The sequence below is a fragment of the Petaurus breviceps genome, unplaced genomic scaffold, assembly GCF_028583685.1.
Source record: "Petaurus breviceps papuanus isolate PSGF00001 unplaced genomic scaffold, PetGlider_PUasm1.0 90925, whole genome shotgun sequence".
In the NCBI taxonomy this organism is placed as follows: Eukaryota; Metazoa; Chordata; class Mammalia; order Diprotodontia; family Petauridae; genus Petaurus; species Petaurus breviceps.
The window spans coordinates 28,117,655-28,136,942 of NW_027187380.1; the positions used below are offsets into that span (position 1 = coordinate 28,117,655).

The 19,288-nt window shown below is 38.0% G+C and overlaps 1 protein-coding gene and 1 long non-coding RNA gene across 2 annotated transcripts in view; one reads left to right on the top strand and one right to left on the bottom strand.

Annotated features, from left to right (window-relative positions):
- The window catches only part of LOC138152641 (ketosamine-3-kinase-like), a 60,689-nt gene that overhangs the window by 441 nt on the left and 40,960 nt on the right, over positions 1-19,288 (bottom strand). Inside the window, exons 5-6 of the mRNA XM_069076673.1 lie at positions 3,005-3,127; positions 1-2,455 (exon numbers count right to left, since the gene is read on the bottom strand). The exon at positions 1-2,455 is cut by the window's left edge and continues 441 nt beyond it. Coding sequence (XP_068932774.1) covers positions 2,117-2,455; positions 3,005-3,127 — 462 coding nt within the window. The 3' untranslated portion in view covers positions 1-2,116. The remainder of the gene's footprint in view (positions 2,456-3,004; positions 3,128-19,288) is intronic.
- LOC138152645 (uncharacterized) lies at positions 9,270-11,448 on the top strand. The gene is made up of 2 exons (XR_011166159.1): positions 9,270-10,746; positions 10,780-11,448. It is a non-coding gene; the product is annotated as an uncharacterized lncRNA (long non-coding RNA).

Below are 19,288 nucleotides of genomic sequence, written 5' to 3' on the forward strand. Positions count from 1 at the left end.
AATAAGCCCTCCCCTTACTGTGTAAGATTCCTCTAAAATAAGCCCTCCTCCGAAAATAAGCCCTATTGAGATTGCTACTGTAGTGAAGGTGATCCCCTGCGCTACACGCTATATTACGGTACCCTCTGTATGCACCGTCCCCCCCTCTCCCCCCCGGTGAAATGCACACTGCGCTCCGAGCTGCATCCAATCAGAGCTGCAGCAGTGAGTGCGTCATCCTGTTCTTCCCCAGTGATTTGCTTGCTGGCGCCATTGAGAGCAGTGCCGCGGAGGAGAGCTGAGGCAGGACAACATAAGCCCTCCCCTGAAAATAAGCCCTCTGGTATTTTTCTTTCAAAAAAAATAATAAGACAGTGTCTTATTATCGGGGAAACATGGTAAGCCAAGACAACAATCAGTGATTTGACAGTATATATTTGGATTTCCTGCACGCACAAAGTTTACCCTAGGCTAAGGGACAGGGAACCTATAATGTACGAAGATCCAGGAGGAAAAATGGGGAAGATCCAGTGTGGGGCAGGGGGCAAGGGATGGGGGAAATGGGGAATATCTGATGGGGGACAGGAGGTGGGGGAGAGGGGGGAAATACCAGTGGGGGCAGGGGACGGGGGGGGGGGGGGGGGAGGCTGGGTGGGGGGGGGGGGGGGGGGGGGGGAGGGGGGGTGGGGGGGGGGGGGAGGGGGACAGGGGAGAATGGAGAATATCGGCTGGGGGGCAGGGGACGGGGAAGAATGGGGGAATACTGGTGGAGACAGGGGACAGGGAGAATGGGGAATATCTGATGGGGCAGGGGATGGGAAGGATGGGGAAACACTCAACAGGGATTTTACCTAGGCTGAAATTCCTGCTCATGGATCAGTTGGGGGAGGGAAGAGTGGAGTCATGCTTAACATGGTGAAAATACTAAGTAAAGGAAGCAAATTTCAATTTGTTTTAAGACTCTATGAAAATAAGATAACTGACCTGGCTCAGGAAAATTCAAGGACAAGATGGAGTAAACAAAAAAGCTAATAAATTACTTCACTTATCCAGGACTACATTAAAGCATTTAAAAGCTCATTTCAGTATACACAGCAAAGGAAGCAACAGAAAAAAAAGAAACATGTCTGGAAGCCACCTTTGCATGGTAAAATCTAGACCTGACTCAGCAATTCCATTATGATAACATTTCTCATCTGCAATTCTCAGAGCAACAGAGTACAAAATAATATATTCCTTCAGAAATACTCTGAAATAACTTCAGAACTATAATTAGCCTGAGAAACAGTTCCTTCTCTCAAACTTTTATGCTCTTCAGTTTGTAAAGCTACATTTCTGCCATCAAAATAGAAATACCTGATTTCTAATATTTGAAAAATAGTTCTTGGATCATTAAAGAGATTCTAGACTTCTCTGGGGAAAAAAAAACAGAACATTATTATTAGAAAACACAAGAGGCTGCTGCACCTCTTTTTAATAAATTCACTGGTCCTAAACGTTAAGAAGTTTCTAATTAATAACTTTCATTTCCAAATAGATTTAGGCCATACCAATCAAAAAGCAGAACTGACCACTTTTTGTATTCTGTTATAGGAAGACAGCTAGCCAAGGTTAGGAAATCTACTTCATACTAAAAGAAGGATTCACCTAAGAACTACAAAAGTTGAAAGGAATGTATCTAAGTAGTCAAACAGGAAATAAGGGCATCTAATTATTATTGAACTTTCTTATTCACATTTCAAATAAGCTTTCCTTTTCTATCTTGGTAACATGATGGCTAAATGCTACCATCTATTACTTCACAGTTTCTTTATCCTGTAGCATCTAGCAAAATATTAAACTTTAAATTTTTCTCTAAGCTGTGAGGTATTTTTCATGACTTATAAATAAGCTACTGTATGTGTTTGTGGGTTATGGATTAAAAAGCTCAATACTGAGCTAATCTAATTACAGGAAAAAGTTAAAAAAAAACAACAACCAATTCCTTTGGTGATATGGTGGTGTTCAAGGGAATAGAGAACAGGAACAAGAGAAATCCTAGACTCCAGATGCTTGGCTATGTTACATACCTCCCTAGAGAAATAATACTATATCTGAATCAACAAAGTGGGCTAAGACCAGAACACTAAGAGAGCACTCATTTTATGAGGTTCCTCATTACATTCAGGGAAGATCCTCTGTATCCTGATCCAAAATGATTCCAATGATTCAAGTAATGAAAGAGCTGATAGAGGTGAAGTCGCTTCTCAAACCCTGGGGCCTTGGGGATTTTGCTGTGGTAAGCTGAGTAAAAAGAGCTGCCAAAGCCCCCAAACATTCCAGCTATGGCAAGCTCAAACTCTGAGTGGCCATAAAAGGAAGCTGGATCAAAAATAATTGGCCCAGACACATCCTCTGCAACATTTCCTCCCCAAAGATCTCCATGAAGTAAGGCAGGTACAATTTCCAGGTGTTGGAACATGCCAGGTATCTTCAACTAAAGAAAGAGAGAGGAAAAAAAGATGTTGGTGATTGCCATCTTTCCAGTTTCATCAATTAAAGCAATAATATAATCTCAGAGTTGGAAGGAATCTTGATCATCCAGTCCAATCTTTGTTTGAAGCATAAATTCTTTCTACAATATCTCCAATGGGAGGTCACCTAACCTCTGAACATTTCCAGTAACAGGAAACTCTGAGCAGCTCTAATTATAAAGAAGGTTTTCTTTATATTAAGCTAAACCTTTTCCAAAGGAATTGTAGATTACAAATTGAATTTATTTTAAAAAGCAATTAACAGTATTCAAGCAAAATTATTATGCATTACTCAAATGATAGGGTGAGATGAGACTTAGCTTGGGACTCTAGCAAAGAACTATCAGGCTAGATTTAACTAATCATTTACTCTGGAGAAACACAGTCACAAAAGGCAGGCTTGATTTCTCTATGTTAAGGAGAGAACTAAAAAGAGATCTCATCTAAACTCAGGTACTGTCAGAGAATACATTTGTCTAAAATGGCAGTACTTAAGAGTTTGTAACTCTTACCTGCAGCTGAGACCAAATTTCTCTTACTTCTCTGTCCCCAGACTCCTTCTCCACCATATCGATCTGAGGTTGAATTCGCTGACTGGCATAGAATGTCACCCAGTCCTTCTGCCAATCATTTACCTATATGAGTAAAATCATGGAGGAAGAAAAAAATATGAGCAAGAATTAGCTTTAACAGTGACTAGCAGAGCCAAAGCATAGAATATTAAATATAATTTAGCACTACTGAAAAATGCAATATATTTTACTATCTCTGGGGGTTTCCAACTCTACTGTAGATATCAAAGCCATAGAATATCACAGGTGGAAGAGCCCTTAGAGTTCATCAAATCTAATCAGCTTATTTTTAAAAGATGAGAAAGCAGGGATCCAGTGAAGAAGGCACATGATCCAGGAAGTCTTCCCAAGATTACCAGTTATCTTTCCTTTCTCTTACTTTATATACCATTTTGTCTCTCTCTTGTGCTCTAAAATTCTGAAATAGTCATTGTATAGTATTACATATTTAGGTATTTATATTACTCTCCTAAGCTGTAAACTCCCTGAGGGGAGTTTGGATAAAGGAGAATAAAACGGGGTATAATCTGTCATATGATGTGGATTTTTGAAAATCTTATTTCAAAGAGTTCAGAGAAGGTAGTACCCCATGGATATTAGCCCAAGAGGAGCAGGAAATTCCCAAGAATGAAATTCTGAGGACACAAAGAAAAATAATTCCAGGGAGGAGAAAAGATGGGAGTTGTTTAAAGAGAATAATGTAGATACAGATACAACTTAGATATTAAAATACAACTTAGATATGAAAAGATAAGTATAGAAATTGCAAAAAATGAGAGAAGTAGATGCCTATCAAATGGCTAAACCCACTCCACTTTGTGGGGGTAGGATGTCCACAATATTGTGCAAGCTCTTAGATTTTTTTCAATGTATTAATAGGTTGTGCTGATTGTTTTCTACTTCTTTGTCTTTTAAAATACTTTTTGTTATATGATGGATCTGGGGGGGGTGCATCTGTGGAAAACTATGAAGATGCAAAAAAAAAAGAAATCAATAAAAACTTTTTTAAAATAAAAAAATACAGAAAATAGGAGCGAGGGCAAGAAACATGATGAATACAGGAGTGCATGACTTTTTAAAAGTAGTGTCAAGGGACGCAGGCTGAGAAGGTGCGGCGGCGGCGCGGCGGACGCAGGCCAGTTAGGCGAGGGGGCGGCTCGGCGGACGCAGGCCGGGAAGGTGCGGCGGCAGATGTAGGCCGGGAAGGCGTGGCGGGGCCGGCAGACTTAGGCCTGGAAGGGGCCTGATCAACTCGGAGGGCAAGTCTTCCCACCAACCACAAGGTCCACTACCAGGCCTATCATCAAAGGGCTGGGACTGGAAAGAGCAAGGTAAGAAGCAAATATAGGGGCCCCTGTCCTGGACAGCAAACACTCCTGGGGCTACCACTTCATAGCCCAGAAATCTTTTTTTAAAAAAGCCCCTTTCAGGACCTCCAAAGACGAGGATGACAGAGTGAACCCCACTTGCTCCAAACCCCCCCTCTGACCCTGAAAATATAGTAACTATTGCCCAGGGCAAAACCCTCTACAGTAAAGGCTTGGGATCCTAGAGGAAGGGCATGGTTAGGACCCTGCCTCAAAATGGGTAGAAAGCAGACTACAAAGACAAAGACTCTGGAGTCCTACTATCCTCAGAGGGAGGAACCAACCTCAGAGGGAGACAATGTGGACTCCTCACCCACAGCTGAAACTTCAACAGGGAATGGATCCCAAGCACAGAAGGCTCTCCTAGATGAGATCAAAAGGAACTTTGAAAGCAAAATGAGAGAGATAGAAGACAAAATGAATAATTCTCTCAAAACAAAAATAGCAGAATTCGAAAAACATTATAATGAGGAAAACATCTCTCTAAAAAGAAAAGTGTATGATATGGAAAAGGAGCTTCAAAAATTAACTAAGGAAAATGATTTGCTAAAAACCAGAATTAAACAAATAGAAACAAATAACTCTATGAGGAACCAAGAATTAGCCAAGCAAAACAACAAAAAGGAAAAATTAGAAAAAGAGGTAAAATACCTCAAAGAAAAAATAACTGACCTGGAAAACAGATCCAGGAGAGATAATCTGAGAATCATAGGCCTACCAGAAAATTATGATGAAAAAATGAGCCTGGACAACATTCTCCAAGAGCTCATTAAGGAAAACTGCCCTGAGATACTAGAACCTGAGGGGAAAATAGAAATCGAGAGAATCCACTGGACACCTGCTGTAAGAGATCCCAAACTGAAAAATCCTCGAAATGTTGTGGCCAAACTCCAGAACTACCAGATAAAAGAGAAAATACTTCAAGCGGCCAGAAAGAAACAATTCAAATATCTAGGGTCCACAGTGAGGATTGCACAGGATTTGTCAGCCTCTACACTGAAAGATCGGAGGCAGTGGAATACAATTTTCAGGAAGGCAAAAGAGCTCCGCTTACAACCAAGGATCACATACCCAGCGAGACTGAGCATATATTGAATGACCAGGCAAAGAGATGGTCATTTAATGATATAACAGCGTTCCAGACCTTCTTGACAAAAAAGCCAGAACTCAATGGAAAATTCAACCTCCAATCACGAGAAGCAACAGTGACTTAGAAAAGTAAACAAGGAGAACACAAACACACACCCTGCTATTTCATAAGAGCAAACTGGTAAGAGACAAGTACAGGGTATGAGTATAAAATATACAAAATGACGATTTTTTAAAAATCTTGTTAAGGGCTACAAAGGGATGGGTTGAAGTGGAAAAGGGTAAATTATGCCACTCATAGAGGCATAAAAATTGTATAGCAGAGGAAAAAAAGGGAGGGTGTTGGGAAGCATATGAGCTTTTCCCTCATTGGTTCTGGTACAAGGAGGGATTAACAACCAGTTAAGCATAGGACACTATAGAGAAGGAAAGCAAAAAGTATCATTTTAGAGGGAAAGAGAGGAGGGAGAGGAGCTTCGCATGAGATCTGTTCCTGTCATTCTTGATGTGAAGAAAAAATAGAATACTTCATTAAGTATAACAATATCCTACAGGCAGTAGGAGGGGGAAAGGGTTACGAAAGGGGGGTGGGAGTGGTTTGTAGGGAGGGAAGTAGTAAGGGGAAAGGGGAGGAAAAGGGAGGGGGGCTGAAAAGGGAACACTGAGGGAGGCAGGGGTCAAAAGGAAAACTATTAAGGGGGGGAAGGGAGAAGAGAGGGAAAATATGAACATTAACAGGGGCAGGAATAGGATGGGGGGAAAGAAACAGATAACAATCATAACTGTAAATGTGAATGGAATGAACTCTCCTATACAATGGAGACGGATAGCAGAATGGATTAGAAATCATAATCCTACAATATGCTGTTTACAAGAAACACATCTGAAACAGAGGGATACACACAAGGTAAAGGTAAAAGGTTGGAGTAAAATATATCATGCCTCAGCTAAAGTAAAAAAAGCAGGGGTAGCAATCCTTATCTCAGATAAAGCAAATGAAAAAACTGACCTAATTAAAAGAGATAAGGAAGGAAACTATATCCTGTTAAAAGGCACCATCGAGAATGAAGCGATATCACTACTTAACATATATGCACCAAGTGGTGTAGCATCCAAATTCCTAGAGGTGAAGGTAAAGGAATTAGAGGAAAAAATAGATAGCAAAACTATACTACTGGGAGACCTTAATCTCCCCCTATCTGAACTTGATAAATCCAACCTCAAAATAAACAGGAAAGAAGTTAAGGAGGTGAACAGGATTTTAGAGAGGATAGGTATGATAGATCTCTGGAGAAAACTGAATGGGGATAAAAAGGAATATACTTTCTTCTCAGCGGTTCATGGCACATACTCAAAAATTGACCATGTTCTAGGGCATAAAAACCTTACAATTCTATGCAGTAAGGCAGAAATATTAAATGCATCCTTCTCAGATCATGATGCAATAAAAATTATATGCAATAAAGGGTCAGGGAAAGACAGACTAAAAACTAACTGGAAATTAAACAATTTAATCCTAAAGAATGAGTGGGTCAAACAAGAAATTATAGAAACAATCAGTAATTTCATTCAAGAGAATGATAATAATGAGACAACATACCAAAATCTGTGGGATGCATTAAAGGCAGTTGTTAGGGGAAGTTTTATATCCCTGAGTGCATACATGATTAAATTAGAGAAAAGGGAGATCAACGAATTGGGCATGCAATTAAAAAACCTAGAAAAAGAACAAATTCAAAATCCCCACTTAAATACTAAACTGGAAATATTGAAGACTAAAGGAGAGATTAATAAAATCGAAATTAAGAAAACTATTGAACTAATAAATAAAACCAAGAGCTGGTTTTATGAAAAAACCAACAAAATTGATAGACCCTTAGTTAATATGATAAAAAAAAAGGAAGAATATGACCAGATTATGAGTATCAAAAATGAAAAGGGTGAATATACCTCCAATGAAGAGGAAATCAAAACAATAATTAGGAATTATTTTTCCCAATTGTATGCACATAAATTTGACAATCTTAGGGAAATGGATGAATATTTACAAACATACAAGTTGCCCAGATTAACTGAAGAGGAAGTAAATTACTTAAATAATCCCATCTCAGAAAAAGAAATTGAACAAGCCATCAGTCACCTCCCTAGGAAAAAATCTCCAGGGCCAGATGGATTCACTAGTGAATTCTATCAAACATTTAAAGAACAAATGATTCCAATACTCCACAAACTATTTGGGAAAATTAGTGAAGAAGGAGTCCTACCAAATTCTTTTTATGACACAAATATGGTACTGATACCTAAATCAGGAAGAGATAAAACAGAGAAAGTAAATTATAGACCAATCTCCCTCATGAATATAGATGCAAAAATTCTAAATAAAATACTAGCCAAAAGACTACAGCAACTTATCTCAAGAATAATACACTTTGATCAGGTAGGATTTATTCCAGGAATGCAAGGATGGTTTAATATTAGGAAAACCATCAGTATAATTGATCATATCAACAATAAAACTAGCAGAAACCACATGATCATCTCAATAGATGCAGAAAAGGCTTTTGACAAAATACAACATCCATTCCTATTAAAAACATTAGAAAGTATAGGAATAAATGGAGCCTTCCTTAAAATAATAGGTAGCATCTATTTAAAGCCATCAGCAAGTATTATATGTAATGGGGAGAAGCTAGAAGCATTTCCCATAAGATCAGGGGTGAAACAAGGGTGTCCACTATCACCCCTCTTATTCAATCTGGTACTAGAAATGTCAGCAGTAGCAATTAGAGAAGAAAAAGAAATCAAAGGAATCAAGTTAGGCAAAGAAGAGACCAAGCTATCACTCTTCGCAGATGATATAATGATATACTTAGAGAATCCTAGAGAATCAAGTAAAAAACTGCTTGAGACAATAAATAAATTTGGCAAAGTTGCAGGATATAAAATAATCCCACATAAATCTTCAGCATTCCTATATATTTCCAATGAAATTCAACAGCAAGAAGTAGAAAGAGAAATCCCATTTAAAATTACTGTAGACATTATAAAATATTTGGGAATCTACCTGCCAAAACAAACCCAGGGCCTGTATGATCATAACTACAAAACACTTTTCACACAAATAAAGTCAGATCTAACTAATTGGAAAAATATCAATTGCTCATGGCTGGGTCAAGCTAATATAATAAAAACGACAATTTTACCTAAATTAAATTATATATTTAGTGCCATACCAATTAATTTACCAAAAAACTACTTTATATAGAGGCGGCCAGGTAGCACAGCGAGTAAGAGCACCGGCTCCAGTGTTGAGAACACCTGGAGATTGAATCCCGGGCTCAGACACTTAGCACCCACCCAGAAACACCTGGCCGTGTAACCTTGAGCAAGTTACTTAACCCCAATTGCTTAGGGGCGGTCAGGTGGCTCAGCGAGTAAGAGCACCGGCTCCAGTGTCGGGATGACCTGGATCAAATCCAGGCTCAGATACTCAGCACCACACCCAGAAATAATAACTGGCCGTGTAACCTTGAGCAAGTTACTTAACCCCAATTGCTTTAAAAAAAAAAAAACTACTTTATAGAGTTAGAAAAAATAGTAACAAAATTCATCTGGAAGAATAAACGGTCCAGAATATCAAGGGAATTAATGAAAAGAAATGCTAGGGAAGGTGGACTAGCCTTACCAGATTTCAATCTGTACTATAAAGCAGCAGTCATAAAAACTACTTGGTACTGGCTGAGGAATAGAGGAGTGGATCAATGGAATAGATTAGGCACATGAGATTCAGAAGTCAACGACTACAGTAATGTATTGTTTGATAAACCCCCAGACCCTGGTTTTTGGGATAAGAACTCACTATTTGACAAAAACTGCTGGGAAAACTGGAATATAGTATGGCAGAAACTGGACATAGACCATTATCTAACACCATATACCAAAATCAAGTCTAAATGGGTTCATGATCTACGTATAAAGGTTGATACTGTAAGCAGTCTGCTAAAACAAGGAATAGTTTACCTATCAGACTTGTGGAGAGGGAATGACTTTATGACGAAACAGGAATTAGAGAACATTATAAAATGTAAAATGGATAATTTTGACTACATGAAATTGAAAAGTTTCTGTACAAATAAAGCCAATGTAACCAAGATTAAGAGGGAGGTGGGAAATTGGGAAAGAATCTTTACAACCTATGTCTCTGAGAAAGGACTCATCTCTAAAATATACAGAGAATTGAGTCAAATTTATAAGAATACAAGTCATTCCCCAATTGATAAATGGTCAAAGGATATGAACAGGCAGTTTTCAGAGAAATAAATTAAAGCTATCTATAAGCACATGAAGAAATGCTCTAATTCACCATTGATTAGAGAAATGCAAATCAAAACAACTCTGAGGTACCACATCTCACCAGTCAGATTGGATAAGATGACAAAACAGGAAAATGAGAAATGCTGGAGAGGATGTGGGCAAACTGGAACACTAATGCATTGTTGGTGGAGTTGTGATCTGATCCAGCCTTTCTGGAGAGCAATCTGGAATTATGCCCAAAGGGCTACAAATTCTTTCATACCCTTTGATCCAGCAATACCACTCCTAGGGTTATATCCCAAAGAGATCATAGAAATGGGAGAAAGACCCATATGTACAAAAATGTTTATAGCAGCTCTTTTTGTTGTGGCAAAGAATTGGAAATTAAGGGGGTGCCCATCAATTGGGGAATGGTTGAACAAGTTGTGGTATATGCATGTTTGTGATAGTAATGGCAATTAAAGATTCCCCTGTATTGGCTTGGTTTTCAAATTGATTGTATTAAAACCCAGAGTTTGTTAATCCCACCTGTGGGATGGGCTTGTTGATGTGAAAAGAAAGTCCTGAAGTGGGAGGAGCTGGTGATGTAGATTTGGAGAGACAAGAGAGAGGCGGAAGTTCTTTTTGGAAGCAGCACCTCGTGGAGAGGGAGAGACTAAGAGATTGCTGGTGGCCGCTTTGAATTGCCCTGGACTTTTGAGACCTGCCCCCTGAGCTGCCAAGGACTGAGGAGACATGGCTGTTTTGCTGGTACTTTGTCTGTCTGTTTTGATGTTATTTTGCCAGATTTGTCCACTGGTGAAAGACTGTCCTGTTGAAAAAGTCCTGGAACCTGGCATTTGGTTAAGAAGGCCTGAGACTGTCCTGCAGACAGAGAGTGAATACTGTCCACTGGTGAGGGACAGTACTGTTGTTGCAGGGGTCTGGAGACTGTCCGGCAGACAGAATGAATACTGTCCACTGGTGAAGGACAGTGCTGTTGTTGCAGGGGTCTGGGAGCCTTTCTGTTGGTTCAGAAGCCCTGAAGAAGGATTTTCTTGTTGTATGTTTACAGAAATCCTGGGAGAGGGCTTTGCTAATGTGTTCAGGGGTTCTAGGACTGTTCTACAGACAGAGGATAAATTCATGAAGGGACTGGCAATGTATCTTATGGCCTTGCTAAGCCTTGTCTCCCCAGGAACTAAGATTGCTGAGAACTTGCCTCGTGTCAAGATGAAGAAAAGACCTCCATTTGGGTATTAAGTGCTGTGTTTAAACTTGATGTAACTCTGGGGTAGATTCAATTGTGATCCAGGGGTGGGGAACTTTTGACCTTTTTGTGTTCTGTGGTTGAACAAATGAATGTAGTTTACTTATGTTTGGAAACTAATCTCCATTTGAGAAGAGGGGCTTTGTGGTGGACTTAATTAAGGTATAGCCTGGGGTGGAGAAGTATTTGGAACAGGGACTTTGTAATTGATTGAATGATTGGAAAATCCTGGGGTGGGGTAGTACTTGGAGATTATTTAATCACGCTTAGTAAATGCTGTATTTTGAATGATGTCATGTTTTGATCTTCTCTGTTCTGGGTTTGTTACTGAATAAAATAGAGAGCACCTATGCTGGTATTTTGAACCTGGGAAGTTGCCTTTGCTTGGCATTACATTACAATGTTATGGAATACTATTGCGCTATAAGAAACAGGGAGCAGACAGTCTTCATATTTACCTGGAGAGGCTTAAAAGAACTGATGCTGAGTGAGAAGAGTAGAACCAGGAGAAATTTGCACACAATTACAGACACAACGTATGTGTGATGACCAACTTTGATAGACTGGACTCTTCTCAACAATGCAGGGATATAAGTCAATCCCAAAAGACACATGATGGAGAGAAAAACGTGCATCCAGAGAAAGAACTAGAAAGAACTAAATTTATATCCAGGTGGAAGCAAAATACCTGATCTTTTTCGTTCTCTTATTTGATTTTATGTCCTCTTTACCATTTTTCATTCCAGCTGGTACAATCCATCCTTATAACCCGACCATTGTATAATGTGAAAGTATTTACAGATCCTATACTTGATAATAAGCCGCCATGGTGGGGAGGGGAGGGAGGGGGACAAAATGTGAAATTCAAGGAATTGTGGAATTGAATCCTGTAAACTAAAAGGAAACAAACAAATTAATAAATTAAAGAATTAATTAAAACAATAAAAGTAGTGTCAAGTAGAAGTACTAAAGCTAATAGACTGCACATAGACTGGCAAGGGATGCTAAAGTTAATTTTTTTCAAGTTATATTAAGGTAAAGAAGAGAATTAAATAAGAGATAAGGCAACTACTTGAGAGTAGATGGAATGATGACAGCAATTGGAAAGAAGGTAGAACCTCTCAATCTGAACTTGACTTTGTGCTGGAAAGGACAGAATAAAAATAGCTAATAGGGAGCTGAGGCTCAAGGAAAAGAAGGAGATTGTGATAGGGCACCTATATGGCCTTAACAAAGTTGTCACCAGATAAACTCTATTTTCAGTTAATGAAAGAACTGGCAGATATGATTGCTAAGCCATTTATGGTGATATATGAAAGATCCTGGAAACAAGGAAAGGAAGTACAGGATTGGAGGGCAAATATGACAATTTTTTTTAAAAAGGGAAGAAAAACAAGCATAAAAATGAAAGTAATAAAGCAAGTGAGCTTGAACTAATTACTGGTAAAATTCTAGAATATATCATTAGAAGGATAATGAAGTCAGTATGACTTTATCAAAAACATATCATGAGAGATGTTGGTAACAGATCATTTCCTTTTCTAAGTTATTAAACTGATGCTACCGACTGGGCTAGAAAAGTTTATTTAGATTTTAGAAAACATTTAACTAAGTACCTTATGCTGCTCTTAGTCTTTATGGCAAAAGCTAGAGAGATATGGACTAGACAATGATATAATTAGATTTAGAATTGGTTGCATTGTGTGACTAAAGGAATAGTTGATGGTTAAATTCAACTTGGAAAGACCCGTGTTTATTGCTGACCTCCTTTGCATACTGCCTAGTAGTGAGATCTCTAGGGAAGGGGGTATGGACACTTTGGTCACTTTATTGGTAAAGTTCCAAATTATCTTCCATAATACTGGGACCAGTTCATAGCTCCATCAAATGGAGTGTGTCTGTCTTTCCATAACCTCTCCAATAGCAACTATTCCCAGCTTTTGTCAATTTCCTGGATTATAAGGTTAAGAACTTAAGAACTTCTGTAGCATATATTTTTCTCACTAGTGATTTGAAACTTGTTCCTATAGCTTTTGATTTCTTTTTTTTTGCCTTTTAGAGGGCAGTGTGGGTTAAGTAACTTGCCCAAGATTACACGGCTAGTTTTTTTGTGTGGGTGTTAAGTGTCTGAGGCCGGAACCGAACTTGGGTCCTCCTGACTCCAGGACCAGTGCTTCACTCACTGCACCACCTAGCTGCCCCTAGCTTTTGATTTCTTATGAGAACAATTTATTCATATACTTTGATTCATCATGGAGGCTAACACTTCTTGATAATGACTTAAATAAAGGTACAGACATGCTTATCAAATGTACAGATGACACAAAGCTGGGAAGGAGAGCTACTATCCTGGATAACAGAAACAGGCTTCAAAAAGATTTTCATGGGCTGGTGCACTGAACTGAATCTAACAAAGTGAAATTCAATAGGGATATGTGTAAGTTTTACACTTGGGTTCAAAAAATCAACTTCTTAAATATAGTATAAAAGGAATCATGTCTAGACAGCAGATGCAATTTGTTTCCCATCCCTAGCAGGGATAGGTGGAAGGTAAGAGTCTTATTAATTCAACAAATATATCATATTTTCAAATCTAAGACTTTAATATATTGCAAACTGAATATTAGTTAGCACTGTGATTTAGCAGCCAAAAAAGCTAATGTGGTCATGGGCTACGTTAAGAGAGGCATAGCTTTACTTACTAGCCATGTGACCTTGGGCAAGTCACTTAACACCAATTGCCCTGCCTTCCCCCCTCCAAAAAGCAAAAGAACAAAAACAAAAAAAAGAAATAAAGGATTTTAGGGGTGGCTAGGTGGTGCAGTGAATAGAACACTGGCCCTGGACTCAGGAGGACCTGAGTTCAAATCCAGCCTCAGACACTTAACACTTACTAGCCATGTGACCTTGGGCAAGTCACTTAACCCCAAAAACCCCTTCCAAAAAAATAAAGAGAGAGGCATAGCTTGCAGAAAAAAGGAAGTAATACTTCCTTTAGACTCTGTACTGGTCAAACCCTATCTGGAATACTATGCTCAATTCTGAAAGCCTTGGTTAATAAAGGGTATTAATAACCAGAAAAGGCTATCAGGATGGTGAAGGGTTTATTTCATATAAATATTGGTTAAAAAACTAGAGATGGTTAGCCTGGAGCAGATAAAACCTGATAATTGCTTTTAAGTATTTGAAATACTGTCATGTGAAAGAGGGATTGGGTTTGTTCTGTTTGCCCCTAGGCAGAATCAGAAGCAGTGGATGAAAGTTGCAAAGAAGGAAATTTAGGCTTATTAGGGAAACTTCCTAATGATTACTGATATCCCAAAGTGCAATGAGATACCTTGGGATGTGATGAGTTTACTCTCGCTGGAGGTCTTCAGACAGAAGGGTATGTATGGCATAGTGGGAATTCCTTTTGGGTATGGGTTGGGCTAGAGAGATGTCCCTTCTAGTCCTAAAATTCTGTGGAATAAGAAGATCACGTAGAAGATCTTTCTTCTTCCCCCAGTACCTAATATGGTGGTTTACATATAAAAGGCACTAAATAAATTGTCATTAATGAAGTGACTTGCTTAAAAGTAATAGAGCTTTTTTGTGGCATAGCCAGAAGTATAAATTCTATCTCTAGACTCCCCAAGGAAGCCTGAGAGAAAAGAGAAAACAGTAAGACTCCTTTCTCTGGTTCTACCTTCAATTGTTATTGCCACAGCTCAGTAGCTATTTACAAGGTTCTAGTTTTATGACCTAAGTATCTTTATGACTAAAACTTCCATAAAACCAGAGCTGTGCAAGCATTTGTGTCACTGACTTATTTCACTCTGATATCAGAATAAGCAGAACTATCACATTTGTATTTTGTTTTATGTAAAATGTTGCTGGAGATATTGCTAAATACTGTTATTCTGGTGAAAATGTGAGTGCAATTGCCCACAATATGAGTCATCAAACTTCCTGCTTCAAATTTAATGAAAAAGCAAACAAAGCAAGATTAATTTAAATATTACCATGATAACCTTAATACTTATTCTTCCCAACTTAGGGATAAATAGTAGGCGGCTGTTGCACAGAAGAAAGACTATGGACCAGGATAACACAAGGAGCAAATGCCCTTCTTGAAACTGTGCTGCTCTTATGAACATGATCTCCTAGGCAAGCTTGCACTTAAGGGGCTACCTCTCATACTTCTCACCACCATAAAGAAAAGAGTTTACTTTGCATGGGGATGTGGAATGTAAAATAGCTGTAAAAAAATAAAAATAAAATAAAAAGGAAAGCTTACATAAGACTCTCAAATTATAATCATCCCTTGATTATTATATAGGGTTCCCTTTCTGCATAGGATTAAAGCTACCAGATAGATCAATTAAAAAAAAAAAAGGAACTGGACTTGGGCACAGAGACTTTACCTAGGTTTTATTTCTCACTCTGCCACATAGCGTCTATATGACATTGGGCAAATCAACTAATAGTAAATTTTTTTGAGTCTCACTTTTTTCATCTGTAAAATGAGTAGTTCAGACTAAAGGATCTCTATGATTTCCTCTAGTTCAGAGCTTCTTAAACTGTGGGTTCAGACTAATACGGGGTTGCATAACTGAATGCAGGGGTCATAAAAACTTTGACAACAATAAAAGGTTTCTGAATGTGCAACAACAAAAATTAATTCAAAATCATACATGTGATGAATCCAAATTGTTCCTGGAAGCACTTGCCCATATTGCGTTGCACCAACTTCACTGCAGCCTTGTTTCTGACCACACAATGTGTGCACTTGGTACTGCACATGCCATCACACTACACAATGCCAACTAATGCTGCCAGAAATGCTTAGGCTCAGATTCAAAACTACCGCATGTTATGAATTGCAGTGTGTTTGATGAACATACAAAATCGCTAAATGAATTTTGGTTTGGGATTAGGACAGTATTTCCAACAATTTCAAAAATGTCCCAAACATACTTCTGCCATTTTGTACTATGGATTTATGCAAAGCGGTGTTCTTAGCCTTGACAATTACAAAAGCAAAATACATCAGCTGTGTTGGTGCGGCCAGGTAGCACAGAGAGTAAGAGCACCGGCCCCAGTGTCGGGATGACCTGGGGATTGAATCCGGGCTCAGACACTCAGCACCCACCCAGAAACACCTGGCCGTGTAACCTTGAGCAAGTTATTTAACCCCAATTGCTTAGGGGCGTCCAGATGGCTCAGTGAGTAAGAGCACCGGCCCCAGAGTCAGGATGACCTGGGGATCAAATCCGGGCTCAGATACTTAGCACCACACCCAGAAATAACTGGCCATGTAACCTTGAGCAAGTTACTTAATCCCTATTGCTTTAAAAAAAAAATACATCAACTGTGAAACATGTTGAAGATCTTCTACATCCTGTAGTATCAAATATTCCATCAAGATTTAATTTTTTATGTAAAAATAAACAAGCACATCCATCTCATTAGAATGAAAATTTGCTTTTGTCTTTAATAAGTGGTAATATATGTATAGCATATATTATATATATAATATATATTATATATAGCATAATATATAGCATATGTATAGCATATATATACATATAAAATATGTATAGCAAAGAATTGTTTTAAAATAAATTTATTATTCATTATCAGTAAATGTTTGATTTGTATGCCTATTTTATATACCTATACCTGGGGTTGCATAAAAACTTCTCATGTGAAAAGGGCTGGCAAGTAGAAAAAGTTTAAGAAATCCTGCTCTAGTTCAAAAACACAATGACTATGATCTCCAAGGTTGCTTTCACCTCTAAATCCTCTAAGTTGTTCAAGCCTCAGATCTTCACCTCAAATTAGGGAAAATAAAATTTGTACTAATTTTTCAAGGCTAAAAGCTCTATACACTTTAAAACACTACAAAAATGCCACTTATTTTTATTCCTGATCTTCACAACTCTGAAAGATGACGGGATTTATCACCACTAATTTATTGGTGACAAAACTTGAAGCTCTGAGAGTTTAAGTGATTTAAATGCTTAAGTCATGCAGTTAGGAAATGATATTGCTAAGATTAGAAATAATCTTTTAACTCCTAATAGAATTCTCCTTTAAAATATCAAAAGCATTAAAAGTATTTTATGAAAATAATTTTTAAAAAATACATTACCCAATAGTACTGAATAATCTGCATGTTATAATCTAGAAAAAGGTGTGAAATGTTGAGAATAATATTTAATATAATTTCACCTAAATTATATCTAAAATAAGAATAAAAGAGGTTCTGAGTAAATTACTGAGATGCAAGAGCTTCAGTGTACAAGCTTTAAGGCACAGATTCTGACTTTCATTTTGGTTGAAGCTTTCCCTTTTTGAAAAATTACTGTTAGTTGAGATTGATGATTACAGATACAATATGCTTTTCACAAATCATTTTTATGGGATTCAGGCTGTTTTTTCTTATTTTCAAAGGGGCTATTACTGAAACAATGAAAATATTTTGTAATTTCAACATTAACCTTTATTTCTAGGACACTTCGGTTTTTGGCTTGGAAGTTCATCAAAGAAGCCTGGCAACTATGTTATTTGACAGCATACATCTCTAAATACCACACTATGCCTAAATCAGGAGATATACAGCCCAGTATTCTGTCTCTCATAGAGAGACACATTTTAATAAGGACGTAACAGCCATATCCCTCAAACAATTGGGGAAATATGCCATATATCCCCTTCTTTTCTTAATATGCCAAATTAAGTGTATCACTGATAAAATTTAAGTGTTTCAAATCTCTCCTTTAGCCTATACAAATGTATACTCCCTCACTGTATGTAATGCTCTTCCTAAACATTTATATTTTACCTAGCATTATATCTGTCTGTATAGTCTTATCTATCAGGTTTAAGCTTCTTCAGGACAAAGGCTGTCTTACTTACCTTTTTATTTCCCCTAGCACTTACTGAAGTGTATTGTATGTACTTGGCAACTAGTTAATGTTTAACAAATGAGTGAATATTGGAGAAACAAGTTCTAAATTTCCATAACACATAATTTAATCTAATGTATGTAGGGACTCCTAATAATGTAGATCACAATTTCTCTATTACTTAGTAGATAATCTACGCGAACTGCTATGGCCAAAAAATGCTTACCACTTGGTGCTCAATCTTCTGGTAATGTTATATAGGTAATTTTTTAAGAACAAAAGTATTTATCCTAAAACTTTAAGGGGTGCCTCATTCTATGATTTAGTGAATAAATCATTTCATATGATTTATTCTAATGTAATTGGACCATCCACTGCTTATTTCTCCTATGTCTTTATTTTGTAAATGTGTTTCTTATAAGCAACATATTGTAGGGGGTTTTCTTATCCAACAAGTCACATTTTTGTTTTAATGGATTAATTAGTTCACATTTAAAATTATGAAAGTTAGATTCATATTTTCCTCTAATATTGAGGGTTCCCCCCAAGATATTAACTTTTCCCTCTTCTGCTGTAAGCACAATATCACGTTCCTTCAGTTACTTTGCTTTAACCTTTTCTTAAGGTGTCCCTCTTCCCTCTAGCTCTCTTCCCTTCACCTCTGATCCCCTCTTCTCATTTGTTACTCCTTTCTCTTGGAGTTTTGTTCATTAGTTCCTTTTTCTCCTCTTGTTTTTATCTAGATATATAATCCCTCACCCCAACCCTGTCCTTTCTTCCTCCCAGTCAAGCAGATCCCCCTTTTTTCTCCATTATTCCTGTTTATTAGTTTTTTAAACTTCATTTTTTGTGTCCCTTTCCAAAAAGAATTTTTCTCATTCTCTTCATTATCCACCCTGTCTGTCTACTCTAGACCCTCATTCTCTGATTCATGACCCCTGTAACGATCTGGGTTTTTCTTTTGTCCTGTCTCCTCATGCACTTAAAACTTCCAAAGTATCCATTCCAGGCACTCCTCTCTAGGTGCTTTCTGCCACCGCCTTGTAGGACTTGCCCCATGGATTCCCCTCTTCCATTATGCCTCACTTCCACAACAATTCCAATTCTTGCAGGTGTCAGAGGACACTGCTAATGGTAGGGGCCCTCTTGCCTGATGTCCTTCTTTATGCAGTCTACCTCTGAGTTAAACCCTCCCCTGGTTACTTTTCTTTTCCTCCACCTTTTCCTCAAAATTTCCTTGTGACCATGTTTTCCCAATGCCACATATAGAAGTTCCAACTCCTCTTCCCCCCCTTTCACTGTAGACTTTTCAAGC